The 22,145-nt window shown below is 37.8% G+C and overlaps 2 protein-coding genes across 4 annotated transcripts in view; one reads left to right on the top strand and one right to left on the bottom strand.

The window, feature by feature from the left end:
* Nucleotides 1-601: 601 nt before the first annotated feature.
* Nucleotides 602-18,583, bottom strand: LOC129277437 (large ribosomal subunit protein uL18-like). The gene is made up of 12 exons (XM_064110035.1): nucleotides 18,510-18,583; nucleotides 12,180-12,365; nucleotides 10,972-11,106; nucleotides 10,298-10,500; nucleotides 8,781-8,958; nucleotides 7,500-7,588; nucleotides 6,855-6,939; nucleotides 5,121-5,306; nucleotides 4,447-4,649; nucleotides 2,783-2,960; nucleotides 1,501-1,589; nucleotides 602-940 (listed from the first exon to the last, which is right to left on the bottom strand). The coding sequence occupies exons 1-12, from the start codon at nucleotides 18,510-18,512 to the stop codon at nucleotides 847-849; spliced, it is 1,629 nt and encodes a 542-aa protein (XP_063966105.1). The 5' UTR covers nucleotides 18,513-18,583; the 3' UTR covers nucleotides 602-846.
* Nucleotides 18,509-22,145, top strand: part of LOC129277435 (coiled-coil domain-containing protein 18-like) — a 35,990-nt gene continuing 32,353 nt past the window's right edge. Inside the window, exon 1 of one of the 3 annotated variants that reach the window (XM_064109950.1) lies at nucleotides 18,509-18,596. The gene's annotated coding sequence lies outside the window, so the exon portion shown is untranslated. Of the gene's footprint in view, nucleotides 18,597-18,771; nucleotides 18,928-22,145 lie in introns of those variants that run through there. The other 2 variants (XM_064109949.1, XM_064109951.1) reach the window with 2 other exon arrangements.

Genomic DNA, 22,145 nt, shown 5'->3' with positions numbered 1-22,145 from the left:
TATAACTATTTTGTGAAAAATAAGCGAAACTTAAAATTGTCATAACTTTCTTATTTTACATCCGATTTTGATGAAATTTTCACCATTATGCTGGTTTGAATTTTCTCTATTGATTCAAATCAACATTTTTCTGAGGTGGACATGACCTTTAATCAGTAAAAGTAGAAATAATAATACATGTAAGAATTTTGGCTAGATACTTTTGCATAGGTTTTGTACATCAATTCATGTTTTAGAGCAATTTGGGGTCTGACCAGGGGTGTGAGTGGTCACAAATAAAACGATCTGAAAAAAGCTGAAGAGTGTTGAAAAAGTCTGGAATAGAAAAAGCTCCCATACTTTTTGTACAAAGGAAGGCCAAATATAAGCTGAAATTAAGCTGAAAAAAAAAAAAAATCTGAAATCAGATAGAAATCTGAACTCTCACACCCCTGGGTCTGACATGCATTTACATAATGGTACGTAATTTTGCAACCACATACTTTTTGAACGAATCACACAGTGCTTTGCCTTGATCATGATCACATTCTCTGCATTGACACATATTCAAACATTTCTACCAATACGAAATAAAAACACAACACACACGGTTTTAAATACATGTCATCAATATTTTATTAGCCACTTTATACCGGCCCAAAGCCAGTTGCCGATGTTATCACTTCTGTCGCAAACGAGTCCATTATTTCATTCATTCATTCATTGTTGGCCAGTATCTACGAGCCCCAGGTGATATTGTCTATGAGGAGTATTGCATGTGAAGTTCATGTTCATTGTTTATTCCGGAATTGAAGTACTTGATATTGGATGATGTGAGGAGGAGGACGACGATGAGGAGTTGATGACTTAGTCGTGAGACTGGTTGGCGTAAAGGAAGGATGCTTTCTTCTGCCGGACACGGTCCCTGCGTTGGGCCAGGGTGAGCTTGGCACGGTTCCATCTGAAGCAACAAATTCAGAATTATGATAAAAATAAATTATCATGACAACAAATATAGTCGGAGACTCCAAGCTGCAATACAACATGGTAATATTCTGGTTCCAGCTTTTTACAATAACATGTATTTTGATGTAGGTTATCTAGTTAAATACACATATTAAATGTTACATGCACTTGTATCTCAACAAATTACTCCTTACTTCTAATATTAAAATGTACATTTTATCAATTCATGAAAGCATTTCCATCAAGATGATGGGAGAAAATGAGTATCCCAGCTCAAATTATTCAACCTGTTAAACACTGTATTTTTACTACAATATAAATTTTTCATTGATTCTTACAAAAATTATAAGAATCGCTCTCGATGAACAAACACCTTCAGCCGCCAAGCTTGAATCAGTAAATATCATACGGTAATTCCAGCTATTTTTTGGCATCTCATCACAAGGTGGATAACACACATAAGAGCAATAAAGGAATCTTGAAGAGATTTGACTGTAGCTTCTTTCCCTTCCACACCTTATGCCCTGGTTTCCTTTTAGTCTAATTAAAGCTCACCTTTTGGTCTTTCCAGCAAAATCCTTCTTTGACTTGGCCTCAGGATCGGCCCTGATGTCATCGTGGGCCTTCTTGTACATAGCTTCAAGCTGAAAGTAAAAGTCATAGGATACAATTCACAATCTGAAAATAACCTATGTTAAATACATGCATATTGCGGTCTATCGCCATGGAATTGACATCCTTTATATTCATCTATACAGTAACAAAGGGCTCATTACAATTATACATTTCATATAAATCTGTACAAGCTATAAACATCGAATATGCTTTCGTTTGCCAATTTCACATGCAGATAATTCCAATTGTAACATTTTTGGCCAAAAAGAAAATACCGGTTAAATGAACATGTCAATAATAGTGCTAACATTTGAAAAGGTTTATTCATTCAGAACAGGGACAGCCAAATTTATCTGAAGCATAACTAGAGTTACATCCTTAGTACCCTCAGCTGCCAAGGTTGAATCAGTATAGTTCATACGGTAATTCCAGCTATATATTGGCATATCATCACAGGGTGGATTTCATCAAGTGGGGGTCACATCTTCATCACTTTGAGAGTGACATTCACAGGATAAAAAACAAAACTTGAAACTTTGTCCCTACTAGCATCCTTTCGAGCAGAAGTGTGCATCAGACAAATCACAAAGAAGTCTTGGAAAGAAATATCCTAATGGAGTCACTGATGGCACTACTTTGAAGTTTGATCACAAAAACCAAGGGATTGACTATTAGCCAGAGATGTAGTCGAGGCTATAGTGTTATTTTTTAGCCACAAGGCCGATGGAGTAAACTTTTCCACATAGATTTTGTACATGTGACTCAGGCAGAGGCTGGCAAGAATTGGCCTCGAGGTCGAACCTGACTACATCCCTCCTATTGGCCAACTCCTCCACAACTTCTTTCTCAATTCAATCCATCATTTTTTTTTTCAAAAAGTAAGCAGCCAATCTTCAAGACCTACTTCCAAAGACCAAGGTTATTTTAAAAAAAATACAGTTGTACTCAAAAGTGAATCCAACCACAAAATGTACTCCTTCATGCAGTGTTGAATGTAGACATGTAGTTTGGCAAGCCCAGAGAAACAAACTTTACTGAATGTGATATTTTATCACCTTACTTTACAATTAAACATCTAAAACATGGCAGAACTTGAACAATTTAAATATGTTCATTTTCTGGTGGAGTTCACTAAATTTTGAGCACCACTTTTTGTCTGCCCTATGTCTGCAATAGGGCCCTGGATGTATAAAGCATAGACGTTGATGGGTAAAGAACTTACTGAATCTGGTGTGATGTCATTTTTGATGAACTGGGAGAACTGACGTTTGTAAGCCTCGTCATCTTCTTCTTGAAGTTCTTTCATGTAGTCAGCAACGTGACCGCCAAAGATGTACTTCCTGTGGACCTCTGCACTGAACTCACTACTTTCCGAGTCGTATCCCGGGAAGCGCTTGTTGCTATGTAGGAGAAAACACAAAGGTGATGAATTTGTCAATAGAGATCAGTTTCTCTCTGCTCTACTTCACATCAGGAGGGCATTTCACAAAGATAAAAGTATGACTTAGAGATGCACTTAAATGTCTAGTTGCGTGCGGTATAAAAGGCATGACCACATTGGTCAGATCATGCAATGAGGATGCGCACTACTGCTTATTGATCAATAAGATTGCGTGTTGCATATCATGTTCGCGTCGGCATTTAAGTTTGACTCTAAAGTCATACTTAGAAAAAAAAATCTTTGTGAAACACCCCCCCCCCCTGGATGTTCCGTATTTGGCAATGCAGACCTTGGTACGGTGTATCCATAAGCTGTTCACAAATATCTTCGATTAGTAACTTTGCCTCACTTCAATATTATGAGACCATAGCAATGTGTACATGTACTGTATAATCTTGTCATAAAATTGCCTTGACTTCTGCAAATATTACTCTTATGCAAGGATTACTTTTGCTAGTTAACAAGAGTCTTTTTTCCATCAGAAGCCTTGACAAAAAAGCAATCATATTTTAATTCACCCTCAGCCGCCAAGCTTGAATCAGCAATTATCATACGGTAATTCCAGCTATTTTTTGGCATCTCATCAATGGGTGTACTTCTGTCATAAACGAGTCCATTATTTCATTCATTCATTGTTGGCCAGTATCTACGAGCCCCGGGTGCTCTAATCAACTATCATACGGCCCCCAAACTGCTAATTATTTTATTCACATACTCTTTGTAGGATCCCGATCAAATGTTTAAAAAAAAATTTGGCATTACAAATTTTTTCTTATAAATTTTATTGTTTTTTAATTTATGTATTTCTTTGTTTTCCACTTTTTGTTTTTTACTGTTTTTTCGATGGAAAGTGTTGCAGACTTAATTCTAATCATAAACAAGAGAAAATTAATTTAGTTTAATCAGTAAAAGTAGAAATAATGATACATTTATGAATTTTGGCTAAATACACAATTTGCATAGGATTTGTACATGAATTCATGTTTTTGAGCAGTTTTGGGTCTGACATGCACTTGCATTATGTTGCATAATTTTGTGACTGCGTACCTGGGCATTGCAAATTTGGTCTCAAAAGTTGTGCGAGATTTGAAAGTCAGTGAGAGACGCAGTTAAAAATTTCGCCGGCGGATTTATCGCGAAAAATGTAGAGGGGGAGGGGGGATTCCGCCCCCCCAAGGCCTTTTATAGGGTTAAGAGATCTTTTTTTTCAAAATAATTTTTGAGTGGCCTTGTGACCTTATTTGTACTAATATTAACAAGAGGACCTGCGAGAAGTGACTCTCAATTTCCTCGGTCATTCCCTCTTAATTGCCTCAGCGTTGCCTGCCTTGCTGGCAAATGAGATTTGAAGCAGAAAAAGGCCAGCATACTAAGGGAAGAGAGCAAACTCACCTTCATGAATTGCCAAGTTAACTGTCAATGAATGGACTTCATGTATACCTTACCTGTGAGGGATCTCCAGACCGCCGTCAACGGCACCTTTGAGTGCTCCAAACACCTTGGCACCAGTGCTGGTTCTGGCAAGACCAACGTCCAAGAAGCACCGGAAGGCACCGGCCTTGCCCTCCTCTGACTCTACCAAGTAGTCGTCACCATCTGGCTCTGTCTGACCCTCATAGATACTGTCCAAGTTGAACTTCTTCAGAATCTGTTCAAATGGAACAAGATACAATTCATGGCAGACTCAATTCTGTAAAAATATTTCATACAATGTTTCAGAATGGGTAGGTTTTCAATATCATTTTGTGAAACGGTACAACCTTTAAGTCAACAGACTAACATAAGTTGATGAAAAATCCTGTAAATTGCAACCCTCCCCTTCCAAAGCTTGTATCAATACATTCATTTGGGGGGAAGGGTGAATGAATGCAGCAAGTTTTTAGCATGGTAATCGAACAATCATGCAATACAATGATAGTAGAAAAAAATCAATTGCACATACTTTTGTTTAATCAGCTTAAGCATCTAACACAACTGGAGAGGATTTGATCACAGATTTTGTAGAGGTCAAATGTGGTGCTTACAGAGAACTATTTTAGCCAATAGCGATAACAGTCTTTTTAAGTAGCTATTTATTGCCTTGGTCATGTTTCCGATGGGGTAAAGAACAGCTACTTACCCTGCGAGCCAGGAGCAGTCCTGTGCAGTACGCTGCAGCATAGTTGGTCAGCCCGACCTTGACACCATAGCGGGGGAGTTCATGAGCGTATGCAGCGCATACAATGATGTCTCCCTCCAACTTGGCGTACGCTATCTGTAATGGAAAGAGCAAAGAGCGAAAAGTTAAACTTTTGCCACAAGCTACAAGGCAATCATAAATTTAAACCCGCTTTAAGGGTTCACCAACTTCCACCTAAACCCTTTAAAAAATGCTGCTGAGAAGCTTCATTACAGGGATTGAATTTTACTGACCAAACTTGGTTAGTATATTTTAGTCATAAGAAAAAAGCTCTCAACAAAATTCTGGAATTCTATGCAAAACACACAAAAATGTATCAATGTGGAGCAAATTGAGATGCGATGACAGGAAAATTATTCCTTGCATTTATATGAAATCACTGCAAGTCTGAACTTAGGGATATTATGTCATGAATGTATGATCCAAAGACAAAGAGGAAACAAGAGTAAAAACAAAAGAAATAAAAACAGTCAAGCAGAGAAATCAAAGAGCTTGATTTTTTTAGTGTATAAATCCACTTACCATTCTAAAATCACCGTTAATGATATGGTAATTCCAGCTTTTTTCATGGCATTTTATCATGGGGTATATTTTTAAAAGTATCAATTCTAAAATCTTATATTGCTCCTTCCAATCAGTTGACTGAAGCCAAACATAGCAAAAACAAATAAAAATGCAGAGTGGCTGATAGAGCTGTAAGATATAAATTGAAACAATGGGTAAATGATATTGAGTAGATAGGCCCATATCATCTGATTCGGCTCCCATGATATTATAAAAAAACAGTTTGCCTATTATGAATTTGCCTTCTGAATGCTAAAATATTGTCCAGGTCAAACCCAATTTTCTACACTACCCTTGGAAAATTCCCAATCCCAGAGATCCAAACTAAAGTACCTTTAACAAAGTTGAGGTAAAGGTTAAGCACCGTCTCATCCCTTCAAACCATCAAAACTTTCCATAAAATAAAATTATGTGGAAGGACAAAAGCTGGTAAAAAAAAAAATAATAAAATTGGTATGCAGAGAAACAGGTTTTGTACATTAATTCATGTTTTAGAGCAATTTGGGGTCTGACCAGGGGTGTGAGTGGTCACGAATATAAAGATCTGAAAAAGCTGAAGAGTGTTGAAAAAGGCTGAAATAGAAAGAGCTCCCATACTTTTTGTACAGAGGAAGGCCAAATATAAGCTGAAATTAAGCTGAAAAAAAAAAAAATCTGAAATCAGATAAAAATCTGAACTCTCACACCCCTGGGTCTGACATGCATTAACATAATGGTACGTAATTTTGCAACCACATACTTTTTGAACGAATCACAGTGCTTTGCCTTGATCATGATCACATTCTCTGCATTGACACATATTCAAACATTTCTACCAATACGAAATAAAAACACAACACACACGGTTTTAAATACATGTCATCAATATTTTATTAGCCACTTTATACCGGCCCAATGCCAGTTGCCGATGTTATCACTTCTGTCGCAAACGAGTCCATTATTTCATTCATTCATTCATTGTTGGCCAGTATCTACGAGCCCCAGGTGATACTGTCTATGAGGAGTATTGCAAGTGAAGTTCATGTTCATTGTTTATTCCGGAATTGAAGTACTTGATATTGGATGATGTGAGGAGGAGGAGGACGATGAGGAGTTGATGACTTAGTCGTGAGACTGGTTGGCGTAAAGGAAGGATGCTTTCTTCTGCCGGACACGGTCCCTGCGTTGGGCCAGGGTGAGCTTGGCACGGTTCCATCTGAAGCAACAAATTCAGAATTATGATAAAAATAAATTATCATGACAAGAAATATAGTCCAAGACTCCAAGCTGCAATACAACGTGGTAATATTCTGGTTCCAGCTTTTTACAATAACATGTATTTTGATGTAGGTTATCTAGTTAAATACACATATTAAATGTTACATGCACTTGTATCTCAACATATTACTCCTTACTTCTAATATTAAAATGTACATTTTATCAATTCATGAAAGCATTTCCATCAAGATGATGGGAGAAAATGTGTATCCCAGCTCAATTTATTTAACCTGGTAAACACTGTATTTTTACTACAATATAAAATTTTCATAGATTCTTAAAAAAATTATAAGAATCACTCTCGATGAACAAACACCCTCAGCCGCCAAGCTTGAATCAGTAAATATCATACGGTAATTCCAGCTATTTTTTGGCATCTCATCACAAGGTGGATAACACACATAAGAGCAATAAAGGCAACTTCAAGAGATTTGACTGTACCTTCTTTCCCTTCCACACCTTATGCCCTGGTTTCCTTTTAGTCTAATTAAAGCTCACCTTTTGGTCTTTCCAGCAAAATCCTTCTTTGACTTGGCCTCAGGATCGGCCCTGATGTCATCGTGGGCCTTCTTGTACATAGCTTCAAGCTGAAAGTAAAAGTCATAGGATACAATTCACAATCTGAAGAAAAAAAAGTTAAATACATGCATATTGCGGTCTATCGCCATGGAATTGACATCCTTTATATTCATCTATACAGTAACAAAGGGCTCATTACAATTATACATTTCATATAAATCTGTACAAGCTATAAACATCGTATATGCTTTTGTTTGCCAATTTCACAACAGATAATTCCAATTGTAACATTTTTGGCCAAAAAGAAAATACCGGTTAAATGAACATGTCAATAATAGTGCTAACATTTGAAAAGGTTTATTCTTAAGAACAGGGACAGCCAATTTTATCTGAAGCATAACTAGAGTTACATCCTTAGTACCCTCAGCTGCCAAGGTTGAATCAGTATAGTTCATACGGTAATTCCAGCTATATATTGGCATATCATCACAGGGTGGATTTCATCAAGTGGGGGTCACATCTTCATCACTTTGAAAGTGACATTCACAGGATAAAAAACAAAACTTGAAACTTTGTCCCTACTAGCATCCTTTCAAGCAGAAGTGTGCATCAGACAAATCACAAAGAAGTGTTGGAAAGAAATATCCTAATGGAGTCACTGATGGCACTACTTTGAAGTTTGATCACAAAATTCATAAACCAAGGGATTGACTATTAGCCAGAGATGTAGTGTTATTTTTTTAGCCACAAGGCCGATGGAGTAAACCTTTCCACATAGATTTTGTACATGTGACTCAGGCAGAGGCTTGCAAGAATTGGCCTTGAGGTCGAACCTGACTACATCCCTCCTATTGGCCAACTCCTCCACAACTTCTTTCTCAATTCAATCCATCATTTTTTTTTCTCAAAAAGTAAGCAGCCAATCTTCAAGACCTACTTCCAAAGACTACGGTTATTTAAAAAACCTACAGTTGTACTCAAAAGTGAAACCAACCACAAAATGCACTCCTTCATGCAGTGTTGAATGTAGACAACACTACAATGTTTGGCAAGCCCAGAGAAACAAACTTTACTGAATGTGATATTTTATCACCTTACTTTACAATTAAACATCTAAAACATGGCAGAACTTGAACAATTCAAATATGTTCATTTTCTGGCGGAGTTCACTAAGTTTTGAGCACCACTGTATGTCTGCCCTATGTCTGCAATAGGGCCCTGGATGTATAAAGCATAGACGTTGATGGGTAAAGAACTTACTGAATCTGGTGTGATGTCATTTTTGATGAACTGGGAGAACTGACGTTTGTAAGCCTCGTCATCTTCTTCTTGAAGTTCTTTCATGTAATCAGCAACATGACCGCCAAAGATGTACTTCCTGTGGACCTCTGCACTGAACTCACTACTTTCCGAGTCGTATCCCGGGAAGCGCTTGTTGCTATGTAGGAGAAAACATAAAGGTGATGAATTTGTCAATAGAGATCAGTTTCTCTCTGCTCTACTTCACATCAGGAGGGCATTTCACAAAGATAAAAGTATGACTTAGAGACGCACTTAAATGTCTAGTTGCGTGCGGTATAAAAGGCATGACCACATTGGTCAGATCATGCAATGAGGATGCGCACTACTGCTTATTGATCAATAAGATTGCGTGTTGCATATCATGTTCGCATCGGCATTTAAGTGTGACTCTAAAGTCATACTTAGAAAAAAAATCTTTGTGAAACACCCCCCCCCCCCCTGGATGTTTCGTATTTGGCCCTGCAGACCTTGGTACGGTGTATCCATAAGCTGTTCACAAATATCTTCGATTAGTAACTTTGCCTCAGTTCAATATTATGAGACCATAGCAATGTGTACATGTACTGTATAATCTCGTCATAAAATTGCCTTGACTTCTGCAAATATTACTCTTATGCAAGGATTACTTTTGCTAGTTAACCAGAGTCTTTTTTCCATCAGAAGCCTTGACAAAAAAGCAATCATATTTTAATTCACCCTCAGCCGCCAAGCTTGAATCAGCAATTATCATACGGTAATTCCAGCTATTTTTTGGCATCTCATCAATGGGTGTACTTCTGTCATAAACGAGTCCATTATTTCATTCATTCATTGTTGGCCAGTATCTACAAGCCCCGGGTGCTCTAATCAACTATCATACGGCCCCCAAACTGCTAATTATTTTATTCACATACTCTTTGTAGGATCCCGATCAAATGTTAAAAAAAAAATTGGCATCGCAAATTTTTTCTTATAAATTTTGTAGTTTTTTTATTTATTTCTTTGTTTTCCACTTTTTGTTTTTTACTGTTTTTTCGATGGAAAGTGTTGCAGACTTAATTCTAATCATAAACAAGAGAAAATCAATTAAGTTTAATTAGTATAAGTAGAAATAATGATACATTTATGAATTTTGGCTAAATACACAATTTGCATAGGATTTGTACATGAATTCATGTTTTTGAGTAGTTTTGGGTCTGACATGCACTTGAATTATGTTGCCCCCCCCAGGCCTTTTAGGGTTAAGAGATCTTTTTTTTCAAAATAATTTTTGAGTGGCCTTGTGACCTTATTTTTACTAATATTAGCAAGAGGACCTGCGAGAAGCGACAATCAATTTCCTCGGTCATTCCCTCTTAATTGCCTCAGCGTTGCCTGCCTTGCTGGCAAATGAGATTTGTAGCAGAAAAAGGCCAGCATACTAAGGGAAGAGAGCAAACTAACCTGCATGAATTGCCAAGTTAACTGTCAATGAATGGACTTCATGTATACCTTACCTGTGAGGGATCTCCAGACCGCCGTCAACGGCACCTTTGAGTGCTCCAAACACCTTGGCACCAGTGCTGGTTCTGGCAAGACCAACGTCCAAGAAGCACCGGAAGGCACCGGCCTTGCCCTCCTCTGACTCTACCAAGTAGTCATCACCATCTGGCTCTGTCTGACCCTCGTAGATACTGTCCAAGTTGAACTTCTTCAGAATCTGTTCAAATGGAACAAGATACAATTCATGGCAGACTCAATTCTGTAAAAATATTTCCTACAATGTTTCAGAATGGGTAGGTTTTCATTATCATTTTGTGAAACGGTACAACCTTGAAGTCAACAGACTAACATAAGTTGATGAAAAATCCTATTAAATTGCAACCCTCCCCTTCCAAAGCTTGTATCAATACATTCATTTGGGGGGAAGGGTGGATGAATGCAGCAAGTTTTTAGCATGGTAATCGATCAATCATGCAATACAATTATAGTAGACAAAATCAATTGCACATACTTTTGCTTAATCAGCTTAAGCATCTAACACAACTGGAGAGGTTTTGATCACAGATTTTGTAGAGGTAAAATGTGGTGCTTACAGAAAACTATTTTAGCCAATAGCGATAACAGTCTTTTTAAGTAGCTATTTATTGCCTTAGTCATGTTTCTGATGGGGTAAAGAACAGCTACTTACCCTGCGAGCCAGGAGCAGTCCTGTGCAGTACGCTGCAGCATAGTTGGTCAGCCCGACCTTGACACCATAGCGGGGGAGTTCATGAGCGTATGCAGCGCATACAATGATGTCTCCCTCCAACTTGGCGTACGCTATCTGTAATGGAAACAGCAAAGAGCAAAAAGTTTAACTTTTGACACAAGCTACAAAGCAATCATAAATTTAAACCCGCTTTAAGGGTTCACCAACTTCCAACTAAACCCTTTAAAAAAATGCTGCTGAGAAGCTTCATTACAGGGATTGAATTTTACTGACCAAACTTGGTTAGTGTTTTTTAGTCATAAGAAAAAAGCTCTCAACAAAATTCTGGAATTTCTATGCAAAACACACAAAAATGTATCAATGTGGAGCAAATTGAGATGCGATGACAGGACAATTATTCCTTGCATATATATGAAATCACTGCAAGTTTGAACTTAGGGATATTATGTCATGAATGTATGATCCAAAGACAAAGAGGTAACAAGAGTAAAAACAAAAACAAAAAATAAAATAAAAACAGTCAAGCAGAGAAATCGAAAGAGCTTGATCTTCTTAGTGTATAAATCCACTTACCATTCTAAAATCACCGTTAATCATATGGTAATTCCAGCTTTTTTCATGGCATTTTATCATGGGGTATATTTTTATAAGTATTAATTCTAAAATCTTATAATGCTCCTTCCAATCAGTTGACTGAAGCCAAACATAGCAAAAATAAATAAAAATGCAGAGTGGCTGATAGAGCTGTAAGATATGAATTGAAACAATGGGTAAATGATATTGAGTAGATAGGCCCATATCATCTGATTCGGCTCCCATGATATTATAAAAAAATAGTTCGCCTATTATGGAATTTGCTGTTCGTAAGTAAAGAGCGACTTTAAGAACAACTGGTGATCCTTTCTTACGCGCTAAACCATCGCCATTGAATATACCATTTACCATAAGAAAGGATCACCAGTCCTTAAAGTCGCTCTTAACTTACGAACAGCTTTATGAAACACCCACCAGGGCCCTTTCATCCCCGAAATGCTAAAAAAGAGCCCATGTAATTCCCCGTTCACTGCATTATTTAAAGCTTATCCGATATTGCAAATTTAGGCAATGTGTTGTGAAAAGTAGCCTCTGAAAATAAATTGAAAAAAAATTGCCTGCAGGGAAGTACTTTGAAAATATGTTACATGTACCTGACATGTGATATTCTTGTTGGTGAAGCGAACAATCATGCGATACTTGGGGGTGTTGTACTTGTTCTTGTCTTGTACAACTAAGAAGCGGCGAGCCTGGTAGTCGGTCCTGCCTTCACGGCGACGCCTGAACTTGACCTGGTACCGCTTGAAGTACGCTTTGTTCTTCACAACTTTCACGAACCCCTGCGCATGAAATAATGCAGTAGAAAATTTTAGACACTTTGTAAGAAATGTGAAAAAAAAAATCAGGCATAATCCATTCCCCAAATCAAGAAGAATTTTAATCAATGAAGAAGAGTAAACTATTTCAAAATTCAAAGGTAATTTTTCACATTTCTAATAAAACCTAATAATGAATTAGTCCTTTAGGCTTCTTTTCTCAAAAAGAGGCTTCAATTGTACCGTGGTACAATGGACTGTGCAGATTTGGTATACAAAATAACACTTTTTTTATCATGTTAGAAAAACCTTGCCACAATTGCAAGCTTTTCAAAAAGGGCACTAAATCATACTTGAAGTGTGATATTACTGAAGAAACAAATGCATAGAGTAAACCCCCAAACATTGGACGGTTCCGAATATCGGACGAGAATGACTTCAACTCCCTCCCTACAACTACAGGGACCAGCACTGGCAGGGGACTTGAATGCACGAGATATATTCAACATACTTTCTATTGAACTGCATTTGCGCAGCTGACAAGTTATTTCTCATCAATCAAGCAATTATTTGGGGGTTTAGAGCACGATCGAAATCGCAGATATTGATCGCGGCGCACATCTTTACGTGCTCGATATTTTTAAAACTGTGTCCGATATTCGGCAAAAAACAAGCTTCTGGCAGTCTAGTAAGTTAATAATTTCCATTCACCATATTTTTTTTCAAATCTATTTTTGTTATGTTAATATTCAACATTTGTACTACAGAAATAAACATGATTTTTATTTGATTCAATGATTGTATTTTTGTTTTGGTCCAATTATGCTAAGTGTCCGATATTTGGGCACTTTACTCTAATCCAGTTTTGTTACAAGGTACAATTGAAACCTAGACCAGGCTATATAAGTTATAACACTGGACTTAGTGTGCACTGTGCATAGTGACAACATCAGCTTATTTCTTTTGGGATTTAGGATATCTACTACAAAAAAAAGGGAATAAGACTCTGCTAAATTTTAGTTTGGCTTAATTGAAAAGGAAAAGAAAACATTAAACAAGTGGAATGCCTCTGGCCGTCTCACCTGCATCACGCGATTCAATATAGCAGCAGTGCTGATTTTGAAAACTACTATAACTCGCACAAGATGTTCAGTGATACTTGGTTACTCTTATTTCCACGTTTTATGAACTAGACCAATACACTTATAGAGATATGATGGCAATTCAACAAATACCCCCAACGTGGCCAAAGTTCTTTGACCTTAACATGACCTTTGACCTTGATCATGTGACCTGAAACTTGCACAGGATGTTCAGTGATACTTGATTACTATTATGTCCAAGTTTTATGAACTAGACCAACACACTTTCAAATTTATGGCTGTAATTCAACAAATACCCCAATTTGGCCAAAGTTCATTGACCCTAAATGACCTTTGACCTTGATCATGTGACCTGAAACTTGCACAGGATGTTCAGTAATACTTGATTACTATTATGTCCAAGTTTCATGAATCAGATCCATAAACTTTCAAAGTTATGATGGTAATTCAACAGATACCCCCAATTCGGCCAAAGTTCATTGACCCTAAATGACCTTTGACCTTGGTCATGTGATGTGAAACTCAAGCAGGATGTTCATTGATACTTGATTAACCTTATGTATAAGTTTCATGAACTAGGTCCATATATTTTCTAAGTTATGATGACATTTCAATGTTGATTCCCCCAACATGGTCTAAGTTCATTGACCCTAAATGACCTTTGACCTTGGTCATGTGACATGAAACTCAGGCAGGATGTTCAGTAATACTTGATTAACCTTATGGCCAAGTTTCATGAACTAGGTCCATATACTTTCTAAGTTATGCTGTCATTTCAAAAACTTAACCTCAGGTTAAGATTTGGTGTTGACGCCGCCGCCGCCGTCGGAAAAGCGGCGCCTATAGTCTCACTCTGCTATGCAGGTGAGACAAAAAATGTAAGACAAAGTCAATAGAAAACAGGAAAAATTATCAATGTTTTTCTCAGTTGAAAAAAATTGCAATTAAAATTTGTGGAAGTAAACAATAAACATTACTTAACATTTTTTTAAATATTAATTTCCTTTTTCGAGAAGACACTTTTAGATGTTAATTTCCTTTTTGAGAAGACTTTTTATTATAAAATAAATAATATTGCAGAAAAGGTAAGTTACGTTAGCATATCGAATTACGGGCAGATTAATCCAACTTCCCGGCCATCCACACAACTCACAAAACAAATGCGAAAATCGCAGCTCAATTCATGAATATTCACGAGTAGGACTATACATCGAGATCGTTTCGCATTTGCATCAGATCTCAATGTATAGTCCTTCTCATGAATATTCATGATTTGAGCTGCGATTTTCGCACTTGCGCAGTTCGCGATGTTTTGGAATCTGCAGTGAATATGTGTGAGGAAAATGTAACTGGCTCTACATCACCAATTTTGAGACTGATAGAAGCATGGAAAAGAACACAAAGAAGTGAAACTTTGTGTAAAGTACGAATATTGGTTTTGTTTTTAAAGGGATGGTCCAGGCTGAAAATATTTATATCTTAATACATAGAGTAGAATTCACTGGGCAAAATGCCGAAAATTTTATCAAAATCGGATAACAAATAATAAAGGTTTTGAAGTTTAAAGTTTAGCAATATTTTGTGAAAATAGTCCACATGAATATTCATTAGGTGGGTTAATGATGTCACATCCCCACTTTCTGTTTTCTTAAAAATTGTTTTATTTAAAATCATAATTTTTTCATTATTTCATACTTGTGTGAATAATATGTCTCCCTTATAATAAAATAAGTTGCAGCAATAAATATCTAATGCACTAAATTAGTTGTCAATCCAATAGAGTTCTTGGAGGAAAAGCTGTGAATAAACCTAATTTCACATTTAATAAAATACACAAGAACAAGTGGGGATGTGACATCATCAGCCCACCTAATGAATATTCATGACAACTGTTTTCACAAAATATTGCTTCTTTGAAATTCAATAACTTTGTTACATGTTATCCGATTTTGATGAAATTTTCAGCATTTTGCTCAGTAAATTCTACTCTATTTATTAAGCTATAAATACTTTCAGCCCGGACCATCCCTTTCTTTAATTAAAGATCACGATGTTGCACGAATTTTATATTTTCCCCCAATAATATCCCACCTTTATAGGGACAGTGATTTTCCGTTTCAAAAAATTGCCTTTTCCGTTTCAGAAAATCGTAAATTCCGTTTCAGCATGTCAGAAAACGGAAATTCCGTTTCCCCATAGACTTTGTGTACACGGAAAATTGGCAATTCCGTTTACCATTCAGTAGCAATATATCACTCTCGCTGCGCTGGTCAAAATTTATATCTGCCACTGTACCAACAACGCAGTAGAATCCGCTCTAATCGGATCTATGCAGGTACACAAAATAATTTCACAAACAAATCTGACATAAATACATCCTTACCTTTCACATTATTAGCATTATTTTTTTGTTATATTAAATTTTATCGATAATTTTGGGGGTTTTTGGACATCGTTTCGACCAGTCAACGACTTTAGCCTATCCGCCATTTTGGATTTCAAGACCGGAATATCGTGCTGTTACATCTTCAAACGTAGAGGGCAGCAACACACGACCGTGTTGTTTGCATGTGAATGTTTTTGATACGGCCGACCCCGCCACCGGCCAAGACCCGGTCGATCGAGAGTGATGGAGTCAAGAGCAGTCACGATGTGTGGATTGTCATACTTTGTAGTGAAGTGAGATCGTGTTTTGTGAGGCTTTGTGGCCAGTTAATATTCATATTTTGTTGAGATTTTGGAGTAATTACTGTTGCTGTTCTGTGAATTCTGAGGAAAAATATGTTTTCCGTGATTTTCCGTTTGAAATGGCACTTTCCGTTTCAAAAGGCAATTTCCGTGAATTCCGTCCGTTTTCCGCGATCGCGGAAAATCACTGTCCCTACCTTTAACACTCGGAATATCAGACATGTCAGAGCGAGTTTTGGGTATCGATTGATTAATGCCTTGCCAAAAGAATTGCTAACTTTCTTGTGTTTCTCGTCTAATGTTACATTCCTGACCAAATTTTTTTTGACTTGCTGCCCTGCCCCTACCTCGCGACGTTCGTGTAGGCTCCACTACACGACGCTATACCTAGTGACCTACCCTACCTCGAGTGAAGTACGTGCAGGCTCCACTCCACTTCACTACACTCCACCTACATGTACCCGAACTTCGAGACGGTGAACCATTTCGGATATACAGAGTCACAAAGGGGGGATGGAAATCATTTTTATCGTAAAAATAAAAGAAAAAAAATATAACAAATTAACATCGCATGCGATGATCGCATGAGATATTTTGAAATCAGCCGTGAATAATAGTACGTCACGTATGAGGAAAAAGATACTGGCCCAAAATCACAAATTTTGAGGATAACCGGAGGATGGAAACGGAGTGAAATACGGTGTAGAGTAAGATATTAAGTTATTCATCTTTTTCATTACATTTTTTTTCTTTAATTTTTACGATGAAAATGATTTCCATCCCCCCTCTGTGACTCGGTATGTCCAAAATGGTTCACCGTCTCGAAGACGAAGTTCGGGTAGGTGGAGTGTAGTGTAGCGGTAGTGAAGTGGAGCCTGCACGAACTTCGCTCGAGGTAGGGTAGGTCACTAACGTCCATGCGCAGTGAGTCGCCATCGGCAGTCTTCAACCTTCAACTTTGCAACCAAAAAAAAAATTCTTACCCAAATCTTTGTATGAGATGAAAGTATCCACAAATCCTTTGAAATATATGATAAACTTTTCTCCTGAAATTGCTACAGTTTTTAGTAAGAACATCATGAATTACACACTTCCGGAACGGCGACACAATGATGGGTATATTTTGAGTCGCCGATTCGAAAAATCCAATAGTACATTTACTACACAGACATATCGCGCATGCGCACACACACGCACCGATCGTACACAAAAGTGCATTGACTCAGCTGCATTGTTGAAACCTCTCTGTGGGGTTAAGATGTACGTTGAGTCGCCAACCCCTCTTATTTTGATAACAATTGTCACCCCCACCTTCAAAATGAAATGATCGTGAGCATTTTTTTATAATCTATATTTTGATACCAAATATTGGTAACTTGTCTTGAGCGGGCAGTTTTGGAAACATCGATTGCTTAGTGTGGGCGTCTCAAATCGTCGCCCGAGAAAAATGGCAGCTTAAATTCGCACCGTACGGACCAAGTTTGCAAGTCTGACTTTGACTGCGCTTAACTCCTTTGTCTTTTGCTGGATCTTTTAACCAAACGTTGCAGCATTTCAGGGAATTACTGAGGATTAATATCAGATGCCACAAGACACTTTTCAACATTACAAAAGATTTCTAGAACCGTTGTAGTCAGGCAGTGACAGGTGTGAGTGGCGCAACAGTAAAAAAATTGCACATGGCGACTCACTGCGCATGGACGTTAGGTGTAGCGTAGTGTAGTGGAGCCTACACAAACGTCGCGAGGTAGGGCAGCAAGTAAAAAAAAAAATTTGGTCAGGAATGTACCGTTAGACGAGAAACACAAGAAAGTTAGCAATTCTTTTGGCAAGGCATTAACTAATAACTGATTAAGACTTAAGAGGCCAAAGCAAGTCTCTACAAGACTCTAGTATTGCTTTGCAATTGAAATGAAAGAATTCACTACATGACCTCAAAGGCCAGCTTGTGATGGGCGCCCTCAACGACAATTAATTAACAATTGCTAATTTCTGCATGTCACCCATTCAGAAATGGGTCACTAATTTAGAAAAACGAAGTAGAATGTAAGGTCAGTAATTAATGACATGTCATACACGCAGACAACACATGCTAGATATAGCTAATGATCGTGCTCGATAAAACAATAATCCTACGCAAATTACGGGAGGCCTATATCATTATCAAAGACTGGCAGTGCGAATCGCACTACCACACTCTCCATCAACTTGTACAGAAAACGTGTGGCACATACGGATATTACATGGAGACAAGCGCATTAAAATCGAGTAATATCACGTCTTTAATACTGCAATCACCAAGTCAAGACAGGCTATTCATATATTTCATTAAATTTTGATTCATATGAATACTACAGTTTGCATCTAACTAAATTACCATTATTGAAATATTGCCCTGATTCCAGGGTCTTTTTCGATAGCATCGGCTAAGGGCTGATCTTCGAGGGGAAAAGGCCGTATCAAGGTATTTAAATTTTATTACTACATTTATTGATTAAGAATCCTTCTCACTTCAATAATTATTTTTTTAATAATACTAGAATAATATTAAATATATTTTTACAATAAAAACTCATCAAATCAATTTAAAATAATTGATTATATATAATCTGCTCTTCATTAATATGACACAATACTCCACGTCACTTCTAGCCAATCAACAATCTCTAAATTAGAATGTCAAAATGGCGGCTCAGACGAAGTGAAGTACTAAATCAAGTTCAAAGCGCGTTCAAAGCATGAACAGATGCAATTCAAGCCGAAGTCCTTTAAAGCAAGCCAAATGTGGCGTATGGGTAATCTTAAGTTCATTTTCGAGCGTTTTGTATGGGCTGTAAATGGAGTACCGTACATACACTTATTGTGTGTAATCATGACAACGTGAAAGAGCCCTAATCTAAATCTAACTAAGTATCTAACCCAACGCAACGCCAACGGTGTTGTTACTGTTACTGTTAGTATTACTAGGCTGCCTTAGTTAGGCTAGGCCTAGGGCTCAGCTCAGCTGATGACCGGCGCGGCTAGACTTCCGCCCGGTACGGTACCGGTACCTCGGCCCGGCAGGCGCAGCGCCGCAGGCGCATGGGCCGATGGCCAGTAGAGGCGCACGGCCAATATGGGAGACTCTCTCCAATAGGGGAGACTTGCTTTGCAAAAGAACAAAAGAAACAACACCAACAAAAGTGTAATTTTTTCCACCCAAAATTTTGTCTCACTGAGGTCAGAAGCCCATTTGTTTTGTGTGTGGATGACAACAAAAATCATAATAATATCAAAACAAAAGTAGACGGTGAAAAGGGGTAATTTTTCATGAGGAATCTGCTTATCACATTTTTAAATTTTATTTGACGCCAAGGTAATCCTTTTGCAGCAAATGTAAACAAAGGAAATTGGTCTCCCAAACTGGAGACTGTCTCTGAAATTGGTTACCCAAATTCTTTATTAATTGGATTTGGAGATAATCTCTCTCATGGGAGCACTGGGGAGACAGTCTCCCATATTGGCCGTGCGCCTCTACTGATGCCATGATCATGATGGCGGTGCGGGAGAGCAGCGGGTGGAAAGTGGGTAGTTGATGTTGACACGGCCCGGGCCCAGCGCATACCGTAAGGGCACTAGTTTTAGTTAGTATTCAACCCGTTTGGAGAGTTTCCTCAAATATATAGTCTTTATAGAAATATAGAATTTACCTGAATTTCAGACCCGTCTTATTTCCAAGAGCAAATGCTGGTTATTCTTTTTCCGTTATTTTTTTCTTTAACCAGTTGACTGTGTGCGCGGGCGATCAAATTATACGGCGACGGATTTTGGTACTAGTATTCAACCCGTCGGCACTAGTATTCAACCTAGCGATGAAAGATGGCCCTATATCTATCTCTCAATCTGCCCTTGTCCCATCCGACTATGCCACTAGCCTAGACCATTTGAGGCGAGACCAAACAGGGAATTAATCAAAGCCAGAGATTTACATTAACATAGATCTAGATCTAATTTAGCAATCTAAACCCTTTTGAGATTTGCTATCAATCCTCACTAGGTTGAATACTAGTACCATTCAGTGCAAAAGGCCATCGCCGCATAATTCGATCCTCCGCGCATACTGTCGACAGATTGACAAAGAAAATATCGACAACAGATTACCCTGGAAATAACAAAGGTGTGAAATTAAGATAAATTCCCTATTTCTAAATATTTTGGGGAATATGTCAAAATCTTTGAATTATGCCGGGTTGAATACTAGTACCCATACGGTAATTCTGGGCTGGAGGGAGGTCTGTCCACCACGCCCACGCAAGGCGGCGGAGCTCACGTAAGCAGCTCGGCCTGCCCTGTCTGTGTCAATATGGTTGGAACTACCTGTACCCCTTCAATCACCTAATTATTTAGCTAATTAGTAATGACTTTAATAGCATTGTAATATTTTGTATGGTAGGGCCGGGGTCCTAAAGCTGCGCAGGTCCTAAAGCTACGCACCACTCATCGCCATATCGCGCATGCATTTTTTTTTGGCAAATGCGCACTCTGTGTGTGGAACTGTGACTGCAGAGTGACGAACGATTCCTATTCAATTTTATTTACAGAGGCTGCAGTAAATCTCTAATTCTAAATGCAGAGAAAACCAACAAATGTTTGGAATTTTTGAGTTATATTCGCTTTAATTTCATTTATCCTATAATAATTTGAATATATTTTAGAAATTGAGGCACAGGAAATACTATTTTTTTGCATGATAAATCGAGTGCGTAGCTTAGTTTAGGACCCCTTCTACATCGGGCGGCGAAATCAAGAGGTGTTCGGAAAACACGGCGGGATTTTCGTATTAGTGAGTTTTGCGATATTTTCTTCTTGGTTAACGATCTTTAGAATGTTTGCCACAAATTAGTGAAAGATGGTTTGTTTAAATATTAGAATTGGGATAGTTTTTATTGTTTGAAAACAAAGTGCGTAGCTTTAGGTCCCCCCATCATATAGATCTGTGAAAATATTTATTAAAAATATTAGTTTTAGTGACTTTTACCTAGTTTTCGTCTCATATTTTGTGCAGAAAATAAAATTGAGCATATCACTATCAGAATCAGATTCCCATGCCTGATTCAATTCGGTGGGTTAAGAATAAGATTCCGATTCAATTCGCGTATATATCGCCTTATCGGCGAACAACAAATACAACGACCCTTCTTTTAAAACCGACCACCCGCGATACACTAAGTTTACGGCCGATTCTTCTTGTCGCGGTCGCAAAATATTTTGACTCTTCCAAATCAGTTCTAGTATGATGCCAACATGCTAAATGATCGTCTCACTGTTCCACTGCGAGCTCCGGCTCACGATTCGATGATTGACGAGTATGACGACGGATATTTGTTGTTAATGTTAAGCCGTTTCCTATCGGATTTCTTGGTATGAACAACTGTTTTTCGGCGGGGTTCGGGTCCGGCAATCCGGGGTTTGGCAATTTTTAAAATATATTTAAAAACCCCTAAATATCATTAAAGGGGAATCCAACCCAAATAAAAACTTGTTTTTATAGGGAAAAGAAAAATCAGACAAGTTGATAGGTGAAAGTTTGAACAATATTGGACAAATAACAAGAAAGTTATGAATTTTTAAAGTTGTAAATATTGGTAATCACTATACCCATGGAGACTTCAAATTGGCCGCATATGGGATGTCATAGTGATGTAAGGCAAGGACTACTCTTCCATGTACTCCAATACATATTTTGGCTAAAATGTCATTTTTCCCAAAAGTTTTATTTCAAATTATATTTTTCTTTCATGAGGACATAAAACAATATACTACCTGGGTTATATTTAGATTACTGCCCCAGGGGAATGGGTACTTAGGAGAAAACCACAAATCCCTGATAATAAAGAACATGGCCTATGGGAAAGTTGTCCTTGCCCCTTGTCATAATTTACTCACTCAGTTGCCAATTTGAAATCTACATAGTATTACTGATCTCAATTTCAAAGCAGCTATAACTTTCTTATTGCTTGTCCGATTTCTTTCA

The sequence above is a fragment of the Lytechinus pictus genome, chromosome 15, assembly GCF_037042905.1.
Source record: "Lytechinus pictus isolate F3 Inbred chromosome 15, Lp3.0, whole genome shotgun sequence".
Taxonomy (NCBI): domain Eukaryota; kingdom Metazoa; phylum Echinodermata; class Echinoidea; order Temnopleuroida; family Toxopneustidae; genus Lytechinus; species Lytechinus pictus.
This window is presented reverse-complemented; position numbering and strand designations above follow the sequence as displayed.